This window comes from Mustela nivalis, assembly GCF_964662115.1.
Source record: "Mustela nivalis genome assembly, chromosome: 16".
Lineage (NCBI taxonomy): Eukaryota > Metazoa > Chordata > Mammalia > Carnivora > Mustelidae > Mustela > Mustela nivalis.
In genome coordinates, this window is record NC_139035.1 from 22972602 (window position 1) to 22995256 (window position 22655).

Consider the following 22655-nt stretch of genomic DNA (forward strand, 5'->3'; position numbering starts at 1 on the left):
TTTTTTTTAAGATTTTATTTATTTATTTGACAGAGAGAAATCACAAGTAGATGGAGAGGCAGGCAGAGAGAGAGAGAGGGAAGCAGGCTCCCTGCTGAGCAGAGAGCCCGATGCGGGACTCGATCCCAGGACCCTGAGATCATGACCTGAGCCGAAGGCAGCGGCTTAACCCACTGAGCCACCCAGGTGCCCCACATTATTTAGATTTTAAATATTAATTGTATTACAAATAATAATCATGATTAAAATGCTTTATAATGTCAAACAACATGTCATTGTTTTTTTTCTTACCATTATCCCCATTTATTCTTATTTCAAATTCTTTATAGAGTCTTCCTATGGTTTTCACAATTTCCTGCATGTACTGTAGCTCTGATGGCATATCCCCCTCCATACTTTTGTGGCGATTCAATATCCCAAACCCAATATCTGTCCAGTTTTCCTGTAAATGTTTAATAATCTTGAGAGAATCGTATTTTGACACTAGCAAATACCCAGTATACTTGTCTTTATCTTCAGTTAACACCTAGAGAATGAAAGAGGGTGAGGAAATTAGACTATTATTCACTAATGATTTCATCAAAATCTACCCAAGATCCTTATTTCTCAATGACTGCCTATTATTTTAGAGTTATATACCCTATTATTACTTGTTCATACAATTTTTTCATGTGACATGAAAAATTATTATTATTATTATTTTCAAAATTAAAGCTATTTAAGTGTCTGCCTTCAGCCCTGGACCCTAGGATCAAGCCCCAACGCTCACTCCCTGCTCAGCAGGGAAACTGCTTTTCCCTCTTCCTCTGCCTGTGGCTCCCTCTGCTTGGGCTCTCTATCAAATAAATAAATAAAATCTTTTTTAAAAAATTAAAGTGAATTTAGATTAATTATAATACCCTGTAAGATAACCCATATTTTACCAGATGAAAATAATTATATTAAATCCTATATGGGTAAAAATTAGTAACAAGCAAATTAGGACCAGAATGTTTAATTACTGAGCATGTTTAATTACTACCTGCTTCAGTGAGGATATCACCTATCTGTTTACATGATCCCCATTGGACTGGGAAAGTTGCTAGAATGTATAGGTTGTGTTTTATTTGTCTAGCCCAGAGTCCAAGTCTTTTAACAAAGTGTAATTGACAGAGATGTGATTCAGATAATGCAAACGAATCACCCCTGCTTCAAAAACAGTAATCAGCACAGGGAAGCCATGTAGCAGAGCACTTAGGAGCAAGGATTTGGGGGGTGGAGAGACCTGGACTTATTCTGACTCCACCACTTAACCATTTATAGACAACTCGGGCAAGTGACTTAACATTTCTAAGCCTCCCTTTCACGTCTGTGAGACTGGGAATAAAAAACCTACAACAGGTGGTTGAGGTGAAAAGTACCACACTGTGTGGAAAGCACCTCCCGCCCAACAGGGTAAGTGCTTAATGAAGGCCGATTATTATTATTTTTTTTAAAGATTTTATTTATTTATTTGACACAGAGAGATCACAAGTAGGCAGAGAAGCAGGCAGAGAAAGAGGGGAAGCAGGCTCCCCGCTAGAGTAGAGCGCCCGATGCGGGGCTCGATCCCAGGACCCCGAGACCATGACCTGAGCCGAAGGCAGAGGTTTAACCCACTGAGCCACCCAGGCACCCCCGATTATTATTATTCCTGTGAAATAAAGCTGTGTGATTCTTTTTCAGTCTTATCTATGAAATGTCAAAACTGCCGGATAAACAGAGTCACTAAACCTGCTACATACAAACAGGACTACAAACATCTTCAATTCTGACACTATTCTGCTCCTGCCTTTCCAGAAGATAAGAAAACAGCTTCCTGGGATCTGGAGGAGACTTCGTCAGGCTGAGTCTGACACTCACTTCGGAGGTATTTCAATATCTTACATGGTTTCCTTTGTCAGCCTGCTATGACATTATAGTAATTTGATTAATGAAAGCTATTTTCAAAGCTCCAACTCTTTTAAGGAGACGTTACTAATAAACCAAGTGTAGTATACACCTACAGCAGAATAGTCTTCAGCCTTTGAAAGGAAGGAAATCCTGACACAGGCAACCAAACAGACAAGCCTTAAGGACATTTTGCTGAAGGAAATAAGCCCGTTACAAAGGGACAGATACTATGGACAAATATGTCCAGACATATGGTGTCTAGCATAGTCAAATTTTTAAAAAAGATTTTATTTATTTATTTGACAGAGAGAGAGAGAGACATCAAGAGAGGGAACACAAGCAGGGGGAGTGGAAGAGGGAGAGGCAAACTTCCTGCTGAGTGGGGAGCTGGATGCTGGGCTTGATTCCAGGACCCTGGGATCATGACCTGAGCCGAAGGCAGATGCTTAACGACTGAGCCACCCAGGTGCCCCTAGCATAGTCAAATTTGGAAAGACAGAAAGTGGAATGGTGGTTGCCAGGGACTGGGGGAGGAGGAAATAGAGGGGTTCTTGTATTATGGGTAGAGTTTCAGTTCAAGAAGACAAAAAAATTCTGGACATGGATGGTGGGGGCGGTGTACGACAATGTAAAAGTACTTAATGTCCCTGAACTATACACTGAGAAATGACTAAGATGGTCAATGTGATGTCATGAATATACTGTACCACACGTTTTTAAAAAGATGGTATGAGGGGCGCCTGGGTGGCTCAGTTGGTTGGGCAGCTGCCTTTGGCTCAGGTCATGATCCCAGGGTCCTGGGATCAAGTCCCGCATGGGGCTTTCTGCGCAGTGGAGAGCCTGCTTCTCCCTCTGCCTGCTGCTCTGCCTACTTGTGCACTACCTCTCTCTCTCTGTCAAATAAATAAATAAAATCTTTTGAAAAATTAAAAAATAAAACGAAATGAAAAGGTCGCAAGAATTTTAAAAGTCCAAGTTGTCCTTAAGACAGAAGGAAGGTACAGGAGAGGCACAAATGTCACATCTGTTGATTAGAGGAGAAAATCAGAACTACCCTCACTCCCACCCAACTATCATTTCCCAGTTTTTTCCAGCAGCCTAAATTTATTTGCCTCAAAAATATAAAATAGAACTGAAACGAAAAAATTTTGGTATATTTTTAAAGCCCCTGGAATCTTGCTGTTTTCTTTGTCTTTCATAAAACACAGTATGGCATTTTGAAAGGATGAGGTGTGACTCAGTTGCAGGTGACAAGCAGCAAGCTTACAGACAGCTTTCTGATTACCAAATGTTTTATGAGAAAGTCTTACCTTTTGCCACTGATTGAAGTCTGCAATAACTGATTCAAATGTATTTTCTTTATTAAGAGATGAAATGTCTTTTCTATTGGAAGAAGGAAAAGGAGTAAGAGCAGGCTCTCAGAACAATGTATCAACAAAGAAAACCATGAATCCATACACTACAGAAGAATATTAGGTTTCTCCTGAAGGATTTTCAAACATGCCTTCCATGAATGCCTCATAAGCATTCATCTTGACATTTACAAACATAAATATACGTTCAGGCTCCAACCAGCCCTAAGCAATCAAGTTACAGGGTTGGAGATCATGCAAGTATCAAAAGGGTGGTCCCTTTTGGCCATCCAAAATTAGATCATCTTAAGAGCAATTCCTGGAGGAGGAGTCAAGATGGCGGAGAAGTAGCAGGCTGAGACTATTTCAGCTAGCAGGAGATCAGCTAGATAGCGTATCTAAAGATTGCAGACACCTACAAATCCATCGGCAGATCGAAGAGAAGAAGAACAGCAATTCTAAAAACAGAAAACCACTTTCTGAAAGGTAGGACTGGTGGAGAAGTGAATCCAAAGCGACGGGAAGACAGACCCCGGGGGGAGGCTCCCGGCAAGCGGCAGAGCAACGGAGCACAAAATCAAGACTTTTAAAAGTCTGTTCCGCTGAGGGACATCACTCCAGAGGCTAAAGTGGGGTGAAGCCCATGCGGGGTCAGCGTGGCCTCAGGTCCCGCAGGGTTACAGAAGGATCGGGGTGTCTGAGTGTCGCAGAGCTTACAGGTATTAGAACGGGAAAGCCGGCACAGAGACAGATCTGCTGACAGTGAGCTCACAGCTCGGGGGTACCTTGAACCAGTCGCAGGCTCGGTGAGCTCGGAGTGCGGCCAGAGGTCAGTCAGACGGGAGTTACTGGGTGCTGTTCTCTGAGGGCGCACTGAGGAGTGGGGCCCCAGGCTCTTGGCTCCTCCAGGCCGGAGACCAAGAGGCGGCCATTTGTATTCCTGTCCTCTGGAACTCTGCGGAAAGCACTCAGGGAACAAAAGCTCCTGAAAGCAAACCCGAGCGGATTACTCAGCCCGGCCCATCGTAAGGGCGGTGCAATTCCGCATGGGGCAAAGACACTTGAGAAGCACTACACCAGGCCCCTCCCCCAGAAGATCAACAAGAAATCCAGCCAAGACCAAGTTACCAAGGAGTGCAGTTTCAATACCAAGGAGAGCAGCAGAATTCCAGAGGAGGAGAAAGCAAAACACGGAACTCATGACTTTCTCCCTATGATTCTTTAGTGTTGCAGTTAATTTAATTTTTTTTCTTTTTCATTTTTTTCTCTAATTCTGCTAAAAATTTTTTAACCTTTACCCTTTTCTTTTTTAACGTTTTTAAACTAGTTTATCTAATATATATTTTTTCTTTTTTATACTTTTCTTTATTTATTTTCTTTTTTTAATTCTTTTCTTTCTTTCTTTCCGAAATTTGTTTTATCCCCTTTCTCCCCCCTCACATTTGGGATCTCTTCTGATTTGGTTAAAGCATACTTTCCTGGGGTTGTTGCCACCCTTTTAGTATTTTACTTGCTCCTTCATATACTCTTATCTGGACAAAGTGACAAGGCAGAAAAATTCACAAAAGAACAAGAGGCAATACACCAAAGGCTAGGGACCTAATCAATACAGACATTGGTAGTATGTCAGATCTAGAGTTCAGAATGACGATTCTCAAGGTTCTAGCCAGGCTCGAAAAAGGCATGGAAGATATTAGAGAAACCCTCTCGAGAGATATAAAAGCCCTTTCTGGAGAAATAAAAGAACTAAAATCTAACCAAGTTGAAATCAAAAAAGCTATTAATGAGATGCAATCAAAAATGGAGGCTCTCACTGCTAGGATAAATGAGGCAGAAGAAAGAATTAGTGATATAGAAGACCAAATGACAGAGAATAAAGAAGCTGAGCAAAAGAGGGACAAACAGCTACTGGACCACGAGGGGAGAATTCAAGAGATAAGTGACACCATAAGACGAAACAACATTAGAATAATTGGGATTCCAGAAGAAGAAGAAAGAGAGAGGGGAGCAGAAGGTATACTGGAGAGAATTATTGGGGAGAATTTCCCCAATATGGCAAAGGAAACGAGCATCAAAATTCAGGAGGCTCAGAGAACGCCCCTCAAAATCAATAAGAATAGGCCCATACCCCGGCACCTAATAGTAAAATTTACAAGCCTTAGTGACAAAGAGAAAATCCTGAAAGCAGCCCGGGAAAAGAAGTCTGTAACATACAGTGGTAAAAATACTAGATTGGCAGCAGACTTATCCACAGAGACCTGGCAAGCCAGAAAGAGCTTGCATGATATATTCAGAGCACTAAATGAGAAAAACATGCAGCCAAGAATACTATATCCAGCTAGGCTATCATTGAAAATAGAAGGAGAGATTAAAAGCTTCCAGGACAAACAAAAACTGAAAGAAATTGCAAACACCAAACCAGCTCTACAGGAAATATTGAAAGGGGTCCTCTAAGCAAAGAGAGAGCCTACAGGTAGTAGATCAGAAAGGAACAGAGACAATATACAGTAACAGTCACCTTACAGGCAATACAATGGCACTAAATTCATATCTCTCAATAGTTACCCTTTATGTTAATGGGATAAATGCCCCAATCAAAAGACACAGGGTATCAGAATGGATAAAAAAACAAAATCCATCTATATGTTGCCTACAAGAAACACATTTTAAGCCTGAAGACACCTCCAGATTTAAAGTGAGGGGGTGGAAAAGAATTTACCATGCTAATGGACATCAGAAGAAAGCAGGAGTGGCAATCCTTATATCAGATCAATTAGACTTTAAGCCAAAGACTATAATAAGAGATGAGGAAGGATACTATATCATACTCAAAGGGTCTGTCCAACAAGAAGATCTAACAATTTTAAATATCTATACCCCCAACGTGGGAGCAGCCAACTATATAAACCAATTAATAACAAAATCAAAGAAACACATCAACAATAATACAATAATAGTAGGGGACTTTAACACTCCCCTCACTGAAATGGACAGATCATCCAAGCAAAAGATCAACAAGGAAATAAAGGCCTTAAATGACACACTGGACCAGATGGGCATCACAGATATATTCAGAACATTTCATCCCAAAGCAACAGAATACACATTCTTCTCTAGTGCACATGGAACATTCTCCAGAATAGATCACATCCTCGGTCCTAAATCAGGACTCAACCGGTATCAAAAGATTGGGATCATTCCCTGCATATTTTCAGACCACGATGCTCTGAAGCTAGAACTCAACCACAAGAGGAAGTTTGGGAAGAACCCAAATACATGGAGACTAAAGAGCATCCTTCTAAAGAATGAATGGGTCAACCGGGAAATTAAAGAAGAATTGAAAAAAATCATGGAAACAAATGATAATGAAAACACAACGATTCAAAATCTGTGGGACACAACAAAGACAGTCCTGAGAGGAAAATATATAGCGGTACAAGCCTTCATCAAGAAACAAGAAACGTCTCAGGTACACAACCTAACCCTACACCTAAAGGAGCTGGAGAAAGAACAAGAAAGAAACCCTAAACCCAGCAGGAGAAGAGAAATCATAAAGATCAAGCAGAAATCAATGAAATAGAAACCCAAGACAAAAAAACAACAGAACAAATCGACGAAACTAGGAGCTGATTCTTTCAAAGAATTAATAAAATTGATAAACCCCTAGCCCGACTTAACAAGAAGAAAAGAAAAAGGACCCAAATAAATAAAATTATGAATGAAAGAGGAGAGATCACAACTAACACCAAAGAAATACAAATAATTATAAGAACATACTATGAGCAACTCTACACCAACAAATTTGACAATCTGGAAGAAATGGATGCATTCCTAAAAACATATAAACTACCACAACTGAACCAGGAAGAAATAGAAAGCCTGAACAGACCCATAACCAGTAAGGAGATTGAAACAGTCATTAAAAATCTCCAAACAAACAAAAGCCCAGGGCCAGACGGCTTCCCGGGGGAATTCTAAACATTTAAAGAAGAACTAATTCCTATTCTCCTGAAACTGTTCCAAAAAATAGAAATGGAAGGAAAACTTCCAAACTCATTTTATGAGGCCAGCATCACCTTGATCCCAAAACCAGACAAGGATCCAATCAAAAAAGAGAGCTATAGACCAATATCCTTGATGAACACAAATGTGAAAATTCTCACCAAAATACTAGCCAATAGGAGTCAACAGTACATTAAAAGGATTATTCACCACGACCAAGTGGGATTTATTCCAGGGCTACAAGTTTGGTTCAACATCCGCAAATCAGTCAATGTGATACAACACATCAATAAAAGAAAGAACAAGAACCATATGATACTCTCAATAGATGCTGAAAAAGCATTTGACAAAGTACAGCATCCCTTCCTGATCAAAACTCTTTATTTAAAGTGGGGCCGCCTGGGTGGCTCCGTGGATTAAAGCCTCTATCTTCAGCTCAGGTCATGATCCCAGGGTCCTGGGATCGAGCCCCACATCGGGCTCTCTGCTCACCAGGGAGCCTGCTTCCTCCTTTCTCTGCCTGCCCCTCTGCCTTCTTGTGATCTCTGTCTGTCAAATAAATAAAATCTTTAAAAAAAAAAAACTCTTCAAAGTGTAGGAATAGAGGACACATACCTCAATATTATCAAAGCCATTTATGAAAAACCCACCGCAAATATCATTCTCAATGGAGAAAAGCTGAAAGCTTTTCCACTAAGGTCAGGAACATGGCAGGGATGTCAACTATCACCACTGCTATTCAACATAGTACAAGAAGTCCTAGCCTCAGCAATCAAACAACAAAAGGAAATTAAAGGCATCCAAATCAGCAAAGAAGAAGTCAAACTATCACTCTTCGCAGATGATATGATACTATATGTGGAAAACCCAAAAGACTCCACTCCAAAACTGCTAGAACTTGTACAGGACTTCAGTAAAGTGTCAGGATATAAAATCAATGCACAGAAATCAGTTGCATTTTTCTACACCAACAACAAGACAGAAGAAAGGGAAATTAAGGAGTCAATCCCATTTACAATTGCACCCAAAACCATAAGATACCTAGGAATAAACCTAACCAAAGAGGCACAGAATCTATACTCAGAAAACTATAAAGTACTCATGAAAGAAATTGAGGAAAACACAAAGAAATGGAAAAATGTTCTATGCTCCTGGATTGGAAGAATAAACATTGTGAAAATGTCTATGCTACCTAAAGCAATCTACACATTTAATGCAATTCCTATCAAAGTACCATCCATCTTTTTCAAATAAATGGAACAAATAATCCTAAAATTTATATGGAACCAGAAAAGACCTCGAGTAGCCAAAGGAATATTGAAAAAGAAAGCCAACGTTGGTGGCATCACAATTCTGGACTTCAAGCTCTATTACAAAGCTGTCATCATCAAGACAGCATGGTACTGGCACAAAAACAGACACATAGATCAATGGAACAGAATAGAAAGCCCAGAAATAGACCCTCAATTCTATGGTCAACTAATCTTCGACAAAGCAGGAAAGAATGTCCAATGGAAAAAAGACAGCCTCTTCAATAAATGGTGCTGGGAAAATTGGACAGCCACATGCAGAAAAATGAAATTGGACCATTTCCTTACACCACACACAAAAATGGATGAAGGACCTCAATGTGAGAAAGGAATCCATCAAAATCCTTAAGGAGAACACAGGCAGCAACCTCTTCGACCTCAACCGCAGCAACATCTTCCTAGGAACATCGCCAAAGGCAAGGGAAGCAAGGGCTATTGGGATTTTATCAAGATCAAAAGCTTTTGCACAGCAAAGGAAACAGTTAACAAAATCAAAAGACAACTGACAGATGGGAGAAGATATTTGCAAACGACATATCAGATAAAGGGCTAGTGTCCAAAATCTATAAAGAACTTGGCAAACTCAACACCCAAAGAACAAATAATCCAATCAAGAAATGGGCAGAGGACATGAACAGACATTTCTGCAAAGAAGACATCCAGATGGCCAACAGAAACATGAAAACGTGCTCCATATCACTCGGCATCAGGGAAATACAAATCAAAACCACAATGAGATATCACCTCATACCAGTCAGAATGGCTAAAATTAACAAGTCAGGAAATGACAGATGCTGGCGAGGATGCGGAGAAAGGGGAACCCTCCTACACTGTTGGTGGGAATGCAAGCTGGTGCATCCTCTCTGGAAAACAACATGGAGGTTCCTCAAAATGTTGAAAATAGAACTACCCTATGACCCAGCAATAGCACTACTGGGTATTTTCCCTAAAGATACAAACATAGTGATCCGAAGGGGCACGTGCACACGAATGTTTATAGCAGCAATGTCCACAATAGCCAAACTATGGAAAGAACCCAGATGTCCATCAACAGATGAATGGATAAAGAAGAAGTGGTATATATACACGATGGAATACTATACAGCCATCAAAAGAAACGAAATCTTGCCATTTGCGACAATGTGGATGGAACTAAAGCATATCATGGTTAGCGAAATAAGTCAAACGGAGAAAGACAACTATCATATGATCTCCCTGATATGAGGAAGTGGTGATGCAACATGGGCGCTTAAGGGGGTAGGAGTAAAATGAAAGAATAAATGAAACAAGATGGGATTGGGAGGGAGACAATCCATAAGTGACTCTTAATCTCACAAAACAAACTGAGGGTGGCTGGGGGGAGGGGGGTTGGGAGAAGGTGGGCGGGATTATGGACATTGGGGAGGGTATGTGCTTTGGTGAGTGCTGTGAAGTGTGTAAACCTGGCGATTCACAGACCTGTACCCCTGGGGATAAATATATATTGTATGTTTATTAAAAAAAAAAAAAAGAACATGGAATAGAATTTAGTCCCAGGAAGGAAATTAGAAATCATGTAGTCCAAATACCTCATTGTCCCCCTCCCCCTCTTTTTAAAGCTGAGATTTAATTGATACTAGTTTCAGTTGTACATCATGATGATTGGACATTTGTATATATTAAAATGATCACCACAGTAGGTCTGGTTAACATTCATCACCACACAGTTAAAAGGTTTTTTTCTTGTGATATGAACTTTTGAAATGTACTCCCTTAGCAAATTTCAATTCTCCAATAAAGCATTATTAAAATTAAAAAAGAGAGAGCAATTCCTGTTGAACACATCAGACAAAACAATTTGTAAATAGAGGGGAAGACTAAAGAATATTTAAGATGCAACATTTAGGTCAGGAGCCCAAACTTTTGGTAAGAAAGTTTCCTTTAATATCTCTGAAGTCTTGGGGTGCCTGGGTGGCTCAGTTGTTAAGCAACTGCCTTTGGCTCACTTGTGATCCTGGGGTCCTCGGATCAAGCCCTGTGTTGGGCTCCCTGCTCAGCCAGAAGCCTGCTTCTCCCTCTCCCACTCCCCCTGCTTATGTTCCCTCTCTCATTCTGTCTCTCTCTCTCTCTCTCTCTGTCAAATAAATAAATAAATGAAATCTTAAAAAAAAAATCTCTGAAGTCTCATAAGGAGAAACCTCTTGATAAAAGTTTCTGAAGAGAAAGAGAAAAGAATCCCTGCCTGATCTGTGCTCCCCTCCCAGCCAAGTCAGCAAACAGGGATGGCAGCAGCCAACAACTTGGATATATGCCAGCTTCAGCTTCGAGAACTTCTAACTCTGCTAACTCAGAAACCTTAGAGGATCTGAAAAATCAAAACCATTGTCCTCAATTTGAAATGGAAATGGCACCTAAACATTTTTCTTCAACAGACAGAACATCTTAAAGTAAACAAACAAACAAACAAACAACCTCCCCCCACACAAAACCTTAAAAATCACTGAATCAAGCCTGCATTCCAAGTCCGGATTCCCACTAACTTTGGCTGTGATTTAATCATCCCACCTTGGCTTAAGTACTGTATAGGCAGCCTTGTCCCCTGTCAGATTTCTCTAATTGCTACAAAGTATAATATCCAACAAAATCAGTCACCTTATAATGGCGACCCAATGATTCTATTTCTCTGCATATGCACTATGCTATAGAATCTGTAGATGGTTCAAGAAGTTCAGGGGCTCCAATAATAATGACATAAGTTGATGTGATTTTTTAAAAAGAGAAGAGGAGAAAAAGAAAAGGAAAGAAAAGGAAAGAAGAAAACAACAAACCAGCTGAACAGCACAGAGGCAGCAGCAGGAGGGTAGAAGGAGCAGGATGGACCACAGAGATGGTTAGCACCAGAAACCACAGAACCACTCAAGCACCTAGCAGGTCCACAGCCTTGGAAGGGCTCCTAGTTATCCGACCAAATCAATGTTAGAGTCATCACAGGAGAAAACAGAGGCAGAGAAAAAGAGAGAAAGAATTGGACTGCATTATCCAACATGACACAGCATAATAAAAACCAGGATTCTTGTAGACCCACCCGTCATTTCGGAGGAACTCCTGCCATTTGGTAAGACTATCCATAATAGTTTGCAATTTCTCCCTTGTAGACTCTTCATTTTGTTCCACTTCATTTTTAAATTTATTCATTGAGCTTCTCCATTTCAGTGTCAATTTCTGCAATAGTGCAAGATCTGCAGTGTCCTAGGTAATACGCATGGAATCAAACCATTCATTCACATAAAGAATACTTCTCAGTATTCTTAATTCAATATTAATTAGTGTATTAATATTATAATACTAGAAATGTCCATGGAAAATGGATCAAAATGGATCAAATTTGAGATCAAATTTGGATCAAATGGATCAAAATTGAGAAGGTATTCCTCTTTCAAAATATCATCATAACATCACACAGTTCCTTTGCTGGTGGATTTTCCATGGTACATAAAATATTGGAGACAAGATATTTTTCCTTTCCAACATGAGCCTAATTTCCCCATGCAACGTTCATGGGAGGTAATGTGGTACACTGGGAAGAACAGGAATTTCAAAGTCAAACAAAACCAAACGTGAATCCTAGCCAATTATTGGCTATGTAACCTTACAGGATGTTGTTTAATTTATTAGGATTAATTTTTCTAATCCATAAAATAAAGACCCTAATATATATCTCAAAGGATTTTTATAAGAATGAAGTGAGGGGGTGCCTGGGTGCCTCAGTCTTTAAGCATCTGCCTTTGGCTCAGCTTGTGATCCTGGGGGTCCTGGGATCAAACCCCGCATCAGGCTCCCTGCTCAGAGGGAAGCCTGCTTCTCCCTCTCCCACTCCACCTGCTTATGTTCTCTCTCTCTTTCTCAGATACAGAAATAAAATCTTAGAAGAAGAATGAAATGAGGGATGCCTGGATGGCTCAGCTGGTTAAGCATCTGCTTTCGGCTCACGTCATGATCCTAGGGTCCTGAAACTGAGTCCCACATGGGGCTCCTTGCTCGGCGGGGAGCCTGCTTCTCCCTCTGCCTCTGCCTGCCTCTCTGCCTACTTGTGATCTCACTCTCTGTGTAAAATAAATAAATAAAATCTTAAAAAAAAAAAAAAAAGAAATGACCAGTGTAAATGGTATGATTCTAGAAACACACTAAATGACACATCTCTCCTTTTTAACCAAGTGTGCGCATTGAATTTTTGCATTAAATTGCATAAAATGGATCAAGAATACCACTACATCAATGAACACAGCTACTTACATTTTTCAATTTAAATACTAACAAATAGAATAAGTCTATAAATAATATTTGCACTATTGTTAACTTAGAGAAATTATTTAAATTGCTTTAATTAGGCTAGAAGACAAATACAAAGAAACCACAGAACCACTCAAGCACCTAGCAGGTGCTTTCCTTAGATTTTTCATTCCACTCACAATTAAGTGCAAACACAAAACTGTATTTACAATTTACAAACTTAGCAAAGTCTTCTTATACCCTCAAAGGCTAGAGTCTCTTTTCTTATAATGTAAGTGAATTGAGCTTTACCTTGGTTGACAGCAGTATGATGAAATGCTTAGTATATTTATTCCAACCTTTTTCATTGAGGTAAAGTCTTTTGGCCAATATGACTCTATTTTTTTCAATTACCTATTTGAAAAAAGTACTAAAATGAGGAATCTAAGACATTAATAAACCACTGTGATTTATTAAACCCAAACCAATTTCAAATATCAATTTCTCACTGAATCACTAATTCAGTCACAATCTTTTGTTTAGATCTTGAACTAATCTTAATCATAAATTCATGCTTTCTAAACCTACTAAACTGAAATCAAACTGAAGTAGTTTGATCTCAAAACCCCTTTATACTCTGAAAAATTAGTGAAGACTCCAAAGAACTTTCATTTATATGCACTATATCTACTTGATATTCTCTGTATTGAAACTTAAAACTAAAATTATTTAAAATATGTATTTGTTGGGGCGCCTGGGTGGCTCAGTAGGTTGGGCCTCTGCCTTCGGCTCAGGTCATGATCTCAGGGTCCTGGGATCGAGCCCCGCATCGGGCTCCCTGCTCAGCGGGGAGCCTGCTTCTTCCTCTTTCAGTCCCCCTGCTGTGTTCCTTCTCTCCCGATCTCCCTCTGTCAAATAAATGAATGGGACTTAAAAAAAAAAAAAATGTATTTGTTAATTCACTTATATGTAACAATAAATCCAATATATATTAACATAAATAGTATTTTGATGTACTCATATGCAAATGAGAGTGAAAAAGGCAAATAACATCTTAATATTGTGATAAAACTAGTTTTCACCTCATGAAAGGGTCTCACATATCCCCAGCAGGTCCTTGGACCATATTTTGAGAACCACCAGTACATCAAATCAATTATATAGTCATTTAATGAATGACTGTTGTGGACACTGTGCATATAACCATGAACAAAAGAGACAAAGTTCTTTTTTTTAGGGAAGTGACATCCTAGCTGTCACTCATTTCCTATTGGAAAGGACTTTAGGCATGAGCTGACACAAAGCCTCCACAAATTCAAAGTATTTTTCCACAGAAACCACTACAAGGGGTCAGTTCTCTATTTAAAATACTTCTAGAGTGAAGAAACTTACTTGTCTTCTTCTTTATTCCACTGAACAGGTAGGTCTACCTCTAAAAATATATTATACATTTACTATCTTGATTGTTTCCTCTTGACATGACATTTTAAAATTCTGCATCAGGATGAAACATTGTATCCTAAATGAGATCTGACTATTCCAGAGGAAAATGAGACAGAAATTTGAATCCGGTGATGGTCATAATGTGCTATTAATTCTTAGTAAACATCACGTCCCAGGTGTGAGAATAGGCAACCAACCAGCAAACATTTCAAAAAATAGAATATTGTGAACTATGATACTTCCCTAAAGTATTATATCAGTGGCCCACAGACTGCCAGATTTTAACTCATTTGTCATCTTGGATGCCAAGATAATAGAACCAAAATCATATACTCCTAATATGGTTACACTGTGTAAAAAAATACAAACAACTTTTCTAGTTTATTATTAGCATAAATTAAAGTTAAAGGGTTTTTTTGGGGGGGCAGTTGTTTTTTTTTAAAGATTTTATTTATTTATTTGACAGAGAGAGATCACAAGTAGGCCGAGAGGCAGGCAGAGCGCGAGAGGAGGAAGCAGGCTCCCTGCTGAGCAGAGAGCCTGATGCGAGGCTCGATCCCAGGACCCTGAGATCATGACCTGAGCCGAAGGCAGGTGCCCTGGTGCCACTGAGCCACCCAGGTGCCCTGAAGTTAAAGTTTTAACCTTTTCACAAACAACAGAAAAAGAATTCTTGCTCATACTTCATAGACTCTGGTGAGAAAAAGATCCCTTAACTTGGCGATAGCCAGGTACTTAATAGAGAAGAAACAAAAGAAAAAAATGTAACTTTCCTTTTTCAAGGCCCAAAATAGCTACATTATTCATAAATTAAATATACATCCTCATTTTTAAAATTTTTGTCTAGATTATTGAAAATTGTAAAACAAAACTTTATTCAGTCAAAAAAGAAGTCTGAGTTATGATTCCAGAGGAACCAACCTTTAGGGCCAGTTCATATGTGGCTGAGCTCCAAAGATCTCTTTCGGCCATTAACTGTTTAATATCACTCTCCATCCTTCCTCTTTGCAATGTGTATAAGTCATGGTATTCTTCTACAACCCTGAAAGAAAAATAAAAACGTATATACAAACTTTGTTTTTGAGAAGTCACATTTATTGGATAATTATTATGATATTAGACATTTAAATAAACAACTTTGTTCTACAATAGGCAATTTGTTCCTTTAAAAGTTATCATAAAGTAATTATGTATTAATAAAGTATTAATACCACTAATACCAAGTAAAATAGAAGAAAAAACAGTCACATTTCATTTATAAATCTTATAAAAGTCTTAAAGTAAAAAATTACATATATTGTTCCCTGCTCTGAGCTCTTTTCTTCATATTGTTTATTCACTAGAATTTTCACAACATGGTATTCCAATAGAATAACAGCAGTATATCTAATTTTAAAAATCTGAATACGAAATAGAACTAGGGTTCTTTTTAATTTTTTTAAAGATTTTATTTATTTGTTTCATAGAAATCACAAGTAGGCAGAGAGGCAGGCAGAGAGGGGGAAGCAGGCTCCCCACTGAGCAGAGAGCCTGATGTGGGGCTTGATCCCATGACCCTGAGATCATGACCTGAGAGGCAGAGGCTTAACCCACTGAGCCACCCAGGCGACCAAATTAGGGTTCTTTATTAAAGACAAAAAAAAAAAAAAAAAAAAAAAACAGTAATTATGAGCCACTATACTTTTAAATTACATATAATGAATATGATTTAAAGAAATTCTCTACCAACCAACTAAAAGATTAAGTATAATCAAGTAAGTGCCTTTTTCCTAACTATCTTTTCTTCATGTTTACCAGAATATACATTTTCCTTCGAACTTACACTAAAGCTTAGAATTAAATTAGAATTAAAAATGCTTCTGAGATTAAATACAAACAAAGTTGTTGTACAAGCCATTTGAAACACCTCCTCCCAAGGAATATTAACTTTGCAACAAGAATTAAAGGCCCAATACAGGAATTCCGCAAAGTGGCAGAATATAAAATCGATGCACAGAAATCAGTTGCATTTCTACACACTGACAATGAGACTGAAGAAAGAGAAATTAAGGAGTGGGTCACATTTACAACTGCACTGAAAACTCTAAGATACCTAGGGATAAACCTCACCAAAGAGGCAAAGGATCTGTACTCAGGAAACTACAGAATATTCATGAAAGAAATTGAGGAAGACACAAAGAAATGGAAAAACATTCCATGCTCATGGATTGGAAGAACAAATATTGTGGGGTTTTTTTTAAGATTTTATTTATTTATTTGAGAGAGAGAGAAAGAGCACATGAGCATGAACCAGGGGGAGAGGCAGAGGAAGACGACAACTCCCTACTGACCAGATGGCCTGAAGCAAGGCTCAATCCAGGACTTTGGGATCATGACCTGCACCAAAGGCAGACACCTAACCAACTGAGTCACCCATGTTCCCCAAGAATACTCTTAAAATGTCTATGCTTCCCAGAACAATCTATATATTCAATGCAATCCCTATCAAAATACCATCAAGTTTTTTCTCACAGAGTTGGAACAAATAATCCTAAAATTTGTATGGAACAAAATCACCCCAAATAGCCAAAGGAGTGTTGAAAAAGGAAACCAAAGCTGGTGGCATCACAATTCCGGACTTGAAGCTCTATTACAAAGCTATCATCATTAAGGCAGTATGGTACTGGCACAAAAACAGACACATAGATCAATGGAACAGAATAGAGAACCCAGAAATGAATGCTTAATTCTATGGTCAACTCGTCGTTGACAAAGCAGGAAAGAATATCCAATGGAAAAAAGACAGTCTCTTCAACAAATGATGTTGGGAAAACTGGACAGCCACATACAGGAGAATGAAACTGAACCATTTCCTTAAACCATACACAAAAATAATCTAAAAATGGATGAAAGACCTCAATGTGAGATAGGAATCTATCAAAATCCTAGAGGAGAACACAGGCAGCAACCTCTGTGACCTCAGCCACAGCAACTTCTTGCTAGATATGTCTCTGAAGGGAAGAGAAACAAAAGCAAAAAAATGAACTATTGGGATTTCATCAAGATAAAAAGCTTTTGTACAGCAAAGGAAACAGTCAATGAAATCAAAAGACAACTGACAGAGTGGGAGAAGATATTTTTTTTTTAAATTTTATTTATTTATTTGAAAGACGGAGATCACAAGTAGGCAGAGAGGCAGGCAGAGAGAGAGAGAGAGGGAAGCAGGCTTCCTGCGGAGCAGGGAGCCCGATGCGGGGCTCGATCCCAGGACCCTGAGATCATGACCTGAGCCAAAGGCAGCAGCCCAAACCACTGAGCCACCCAGGCGCCCCAAGAAGATATTTTTAAATGTCTTCTTATCAGATATCTTATCAGATAAAGGACTAGTATCCAAAATCCATAAAGAACTTACCAAACTGAACACCCAAAGAACAAATAATCGAATCAAGAAATGGGCAGAAGACATGAACACATTTTTGCAAAGAAGACATCCAAATGGCCAACAGAAACATGAAAAAATGCCCAACATCACTAGGCATCAGGGAAATACAAATCAAAACCACAATGAGATACCACCTCACAACAGTCAGAATGGCTAAAATTAACAAGTCAGGAAACGACAGATGCTAGTGAGGAAGTGGAGAAAGGGGAACCCTTCTACACTGTTGGTGGGAATGCAAGCTGGTGCATCCACTCTGGAAAACAGTATGGGGGTTCCTCAAAATGTTGAATATAGAGCTACCCTGTGCCCAGCAATTGCACTACTGGATATCTACCCCAAAGATACAAATGTAGTGATCCAAAGAGGCACCTGTACCCCAATGTTTAGAGCAGCAATGTCCACAATAGCCCAACTATGGAAAGAGCCCAGACATCCACTGACAGATGAATGAATAAAGAAGATGTGGTGTATATATACAACAGAATATTATGCATCCATCAAAAATGATATCTTGCCATTTGCAATGACATGGATGGAACTAGAGGGGATTATGCTAAGTGAAACAAGTCAATCAGGAAAAGACAATTATCATATGATTTCACTCATATGTGGAATTTGAGAAAAAAATAAAGGAGCCTAGAGGAAGGGAGGGAAAAACAAAACAAGATGAAACCAGAGAGGGGGAGAAACCATAAGAGACTCTTAATCATAGGAAACAAACTAAGGGTTGCTGGAGGGGAGTGGTTGAGGGGATGGGTTAACTGGGTGATGGACATTAAGGAGGGCATGTGATATAATGAACACTAGCTGTTATAAATGACTGATGATGAAGCACTGAACTCTATCTGAAACTAATAATATAGTTTATGTTAATTAATTGAATTTAAATTAAAAAAAATTTTTTTAAGAATTAAAAGCCTGTGGCATAGAATTATTCTAATTTTGGTGAAAGCCAGGAACCACCAGCATCAGTTCTTAAAAGTCTTCTTTTTGGAGACTTCCATTTGTTCAGAGTAACTAATAAAGTAATCAACCTAGGTGTCACATAGGTGAATATACATATGAAAATTCAGGTTATATGCCCTTACAATTTGTGCACATTACTACCTAAAAGTTAGTCACTGATTTTTTTTTTTTTTCAGGTAGGCTCACACCCAACATACAGCCCAATGCAGGACCTGAACTCATGACCCCAAGGTCAACACCTAAGCTGAGATCAAGAATTGGACACTTAACTGATTGAGCCACCCAGGCAACCCAGTTATTTTTAAAAAAGCAGATACTTTTAATGACCCTTGTTTATAATAGCAAAAGAAAAAATTCAGAAATAACCACAATGTTCAATAATAAGGGATTGGTCACATAAAATATATGATATAGCTCTATGACGAAAATACTCTGCAACTAATTAAAAGATTTTGTTGTTGTTAATACTCTGGTACATGGGAAAATTTTTTCATGTTGTAACATGAGATAACCCAAATGGTAAAATTATACATTCAGTTTGATCTCATGTATATAAAAAAATCCATAGAAGTGAAAAAGTGAAAAATATATGAAAATATTAATAGTGTTTACTTCTGAGAGAAAGAATTATGGGTGTTCTTTTTTCCTTACTTGTTTCTATTTTCCTAATTTTCAATAAAATGTTATTATTTTATAAATTTGTTTAAGATTTTATTTATTTATTTGACAGAGGGAGAGAGATCACAGGCAGAGAGGCATGCAGAGGGAAAAGGGGAAGCAGACCCCCCCACTGAGCAGAGAGCCAGATGTAGGGCTCCATCCCAGGACCCTGAGATCATGAACTGAGCCAAAGGCAGAGGCTTAACCCACTAAGCCACCCAGGTGCCCCTGTTATTATTTTTTAAAGTATTATTAAAAATTTCTAATCATTTCTAATCCATCCTACTTCAGATATTCTCTATTTCCTTCCCTTTTTCTCTGGTGTTAGATGTTCTTATAATGGACATTAGCATAAAAGAAGTACTAACTTGGAGAGCCTGGGTGGCTTAGTTGGTTAGGTGACTGCCTTCAGCTCGGGTCATGATCCCAGGGTCCTGGGATGGAGCCCTGCATCAGGCTCCCTGCTCAGTAGGGAGCCTGCTTTTCCCTCTCCTTCTGCTGCTCTGCCTGTGTCTCTTGCTCTCTCTATCAAATAAATAAATAAAATCTTTTCTAAAAAGTTCTAACTTATTTTTATTAATTCATTCAATAAATATCTGTTTAGTGCCTACTACATGCCAGATACTATTCAAAACAAAACAAAACAAAACTTTACCCTTATAAAGTTTAGTGAGAAGAGATAATCAACAAATAAAAAAGTAAAACATCTTAAGCAGTGATAGTACAATAGATAAAAAATCATCAGGGAAAGGGGACTGAGGGTACAAAATGTATTGTGGTTTTAAATGGAAGGGGATGAGTAAAGGTCCAAAGGAAGGAGGGAGGAAGCTACACACTGTGGAAAGGAAGAGGAAAGGAAAGAAAGGAAGAAAAAAAGGAAAGGAAGAGGATTCCAGGCCCCAAGGTGGGAGTCTGTCTGGTATGTTCAAAGAAGAGCATACAAAGGCAGCAGGTCTAAAATAAAGTGGGAGAAGTCAGAGAAATACTGGTAGGATGAATCTTGTAAACCATTTTTAAAAAACATGGCCCTTTAAGATGGGGAGCTACTGCAGAATTTAGAGCAGAGAGATGACATTATTGGAGTCATATTTTAAAAGATCATACTGAAACCACATAGAACTGTAAAGACCGATGGAAATCAAGATGGATGTACTAATGCTTCAGCATTTGTTTGACTCTCTGAGTTGAAGGAATATTTCTTGTCCTCGTTCTTGAAGCCCCCTCCCCCATTCACTTGTGCTTCTCTGGGATCCTCTGTTCCGGGAACTTAGTATGAATGTTGAAACCTAGTAACCAGACTCACAGCCGGCACAATCACCAGTCACAAGACAACCTTGAAGACGTGAGGAACGTGACTGGCGGCACATACCAGATTCCCAGCGAAACCACCCAGATCCTGTATTTTCCTATAAAACCCCTCAGCCTTTTCCCTGGGGCAGTCCGCAGTTTTGAAGGCATTAGCCTGCTCTGGCCTCCTTTGCCTGGCAACGTAATAAAACTATTGTAAGGGCCTATTTAGTCAGAGTAGCTCCACCTTGGTTGAACAGCCATTTTGTTGTTTATACAGTAAAACCCACACTGACCCTGCCCCACCCCCCACCCCATGGGAACTTACTTAAAAAGCAAGTCCGGGAAACCAGTAAAATATGATCAACCAGTCCCTGATAACAGAGCCCAAATACAAGGGCGGGTCAGATCAGGTGGAGATAACAGCCCGAATGCAGGGAGGAGTTGGGCCAGGTGGAGACAACCAAACAGTGGGGCGTGCATACGGGTCTCCCGAGCTACCAAGGAATGTGGGCCCCGCCGGTTGGGCGCCTTTTGGGCCAATTCTGACCAAGGTGATAGGCTAGTTCAAATAGCTACTATGGGGACACCTGGGTGGCTCAGTTGGTCAAGCAGCTGCCTTTGGCTCAGGTCATGATCCCAGCGTCCTGGAATCGAGTCCCACATCGGGCTCCTTGCTCAGCAGGGAGCCTGCTTCTCCCTCTGCCTCTGCCTGCCATTCTGTCTGCCTATGCTCACTCTCCCCCCCTCCCCCCCGATAAATAAATAAAATCTTTTTTCTTTTTTTTTTTTTTAAGATTTATTTATTTGACAGAGAGAAATCACAAGTAGACAGAGAGGCAGCCAGAGAGAGAGGGAAGCAGGCTCCCTGCTGAGCAGAGAGCCCCATGCGGGACTCGACCCCAGGACCCTGAGATCATGACCCGAGCCGAAGGCAGCGGCTTAATCCACTGAGCCACCCAGGCGCCCCAATAAATAAAATCTTTAAAAAAAAAAAAGAATAGTTTTCTACTAAGACCAGAAGGGTGAATCATCTACAGAAAACAGCAGTATAATCAGTACATGAAAAAAGATCATTCTAGTAAGGAATAAAACAGAATAAAAGCTAAGAATATATCTCTGAATTTAGATTTTGTATACATTTGTGGTTTTCTTGACATTAAAAAAAAAAAAGACAGTTACTCTTTGACACATCGTTTTAAAAAGCAGACTATGCTGAATTAAAAGGATCCTAAAACAAGATATAATGTGTGGCCCTATATTGGACACTCATTTGGACAACCCAATGTAAAATGTATTTTAGGAATAACTGGGAAATTTTGAATATGACCTGGGTAACTTGGAAAGTGAACTTAACTCAAATAGGTAGACTGTTGACTAAAAAAAAAAAAAAAACCTGTATAACGGTATATACAGTACGATATAAAAACAACCCATGTAGGGGCACCTGGGTGGCTCAGTGGTTTGGGCTGCTGCCTTCGGCTCGGGTCATGATCTCAGGGTCCTGGGATCGAGCCGCACATCGGGCTCCCTGCTCCGCAGGAAGCCTGCTCCCCCCCCCCCTCTCTGCCTGCCTCTCTGCCTACTTGTAATCTCTGTCAAATAAATAAATAAAATCTTAAAAAAAAAAAAACCCATGTATGCACACATACATAGGAAAAAAAGGATATGCACTAAAGCATGTACAGCAGTAATCTATGGGTGGTGAAACTGATATTTTTAATTCATTTTTGCTTGTTTGTATTTTTTACTACAAGGCACATAAAATCCTTCTATGATAGCATAATATTATTTTTAATCAATAAAATAAGAAAAATTAAAAATCAGATATATCATTTGATAATAGATCCAAGAGATTCATAGTAATCAGAACTCTAACTGAACACGAAATAGAGTAAATGTCAGAAAACTACAGCCTGTGGGTTTAAACACAATCTGCCACTATGCGTTTTGTATAGAATACAAGCTAAGAATTTTAGATTTTTAGTTTTTATATTTTAAATGGTTAAAAAAGCAATAGGATAACAGTATTTGGAGACACATGTAAAGGTTTGT

General features: G+C 39.1%; 1 protein-coding gene across 7 annotated transcripts in view; it reads right to left on the reverse strand.

The window, feature by feature from the left end:
• The window catches only part of AXDND1 (axonemal dynein light chain domain containing 1), a 115784-nt gene that overhangs the window by 52614 nt on the left and 40515 nt on the right, over positions 1-22655 (reverse strand). For 5 of the 7 annotated variants that reach the window (XM_082704083.1, XM_082704082.1, XM_082704081.1 and 2 more), the window contains exons 12-16: positions 15188-15308; positions 13136-13237; positions 11640-11803; positions 3222-3294; positions 292-526 (exon numbers count right to left, since the gene is read on the reverse strand). In XM_082704083.1, the coding sequence (XP_082560209.1) occupies positions 292-526; positions 3222-3294; positions 11640-11803; positions 13136-13237; positions 15188-15308 (695 nt within the window). The remainder of the gene's footprint in view (positions 1-291; positions 527-3221; positions 3295-11639; positions 11804-13135; positions 13238-15187; positions 15309-22655) is intronic. The other 2 variants (XM_082704084.1, XM_082704086.1) reach the window with 2 other exon arrangements.